The sequence below is a fragment of the Larimichthys crocea genome, unplaced genomic scaffold, assembly GCF_000972845.2.
Source record: "Larimichthys crocea isolate SSNF unplaced genomic scaffold, L_crocea_2.0 scaffold20964, whole genome shotgun sequence".
NCBI classification, from domain to species: Eukaryota; Metazoa; Chordata; class Actinopteri; family Sciaenidae; genus Larimichthys; species Larimichthys crocea.
In genome coordinates, this window is record NW_020852792.1 from 1 (window position 1) to 975 (window position 975).

General features: G+C 38.1%; 1 protein-coding gene across 1 annotated transcript; it reads left to right on the top strand.

The window, feature by feature from the left end:
- Positions 1-5: 5 nt before the first annotated feature.
- LOC113744803 (extracellular calcium-sensing receptor-like) lies at positions 6-635 on the top strand (the record flags this gene model as incomplete). Its single annotated transcript, XM_027275755.1, has 3 exons — positions 6-137; positions 262-474; positions 512-635. Coding segments are annotated over 3 exons (469 nt in total), but the record flags the coding sequence as incomplete, so codon positions are not given.
- Positions 636-975: the final 340 nt, after the last annotated feature.

A 975-nucleotide genomic window follows, 5' to 3' on the forward strand; every position in this document is an offset into this window, starting at 1 on the left:
ATGATGATGTGCCAGAGCTGAGATATTCTAGCAACATCTACAAAGCTATCTATGCAGTGGCTCATTCATTGCACAGCATCCTAAAGTGCTCCACAAGTCAGGGATGTGACAAGACTATAAATGTTACTCCCTGGCAGGTAAAAATAACTGATTGGTACATTTCTTATATGATCATATATGATCAAATAATATGTTAACATATTGTCTTAATGCGTTTTAGGATCAAATAATATGTTAACATATTGTCTTAATGCGTTTTAGGTAGTGGAGGCATTGAAGCAGGTAAATTTTACCATTAAAAATGGCGATGAGGTGTGGTTTGACAGCACTGGTGCGACTATTGCTTGGTATGAGGTGGTGAACTGGCAGCGTGGATCAGATGGCTCAGTCCAGTTTAAACCTGTAGGCTACTATGATGCCTCTCTACCTCCTGGACAGAATTTTGTTCTCAACACTGAAGCCATAATGTGGCTTGTAAAAAGTAATATCTGTCATTTTCCTTTATTTAAAGTTGCCTGTGTCAGTGTGCAGTGAGAGCTGTCGTCCAGGAACTCATAAAGTCCTTCAGAAAGGAAGACCAGTCTGTTGCTATGACTGCATACCATGTGCAGAGGGAGAAATCAGTAATAGCACAGGTAATACAACACATCTGAGCTATGGCAGTTATCATACATTGTTTGCTTGTCACTCTCTGTGTATCATGTTAAAGTTCGCTATGGTGCAGTCTCTTACTCATGTTTTTAGTATGTAACTGATTACATTACAATAATAGTGACGATATTTCTGTTACAGATTCTAATGACTGCAAAAAGTGTCCTGAAGAGTATTGGTCCAATCAAAACAGAGATGCATGTATACTTAAAAATGTTGAGTTCCTCTACTTCACTGAGGCTATGGGCATAATACTTGTATTTTTCACTTTGTTTGGTGTTCTCCTTACTTTAATTGTAGCCACTTTATTCTTGATCAATAAGG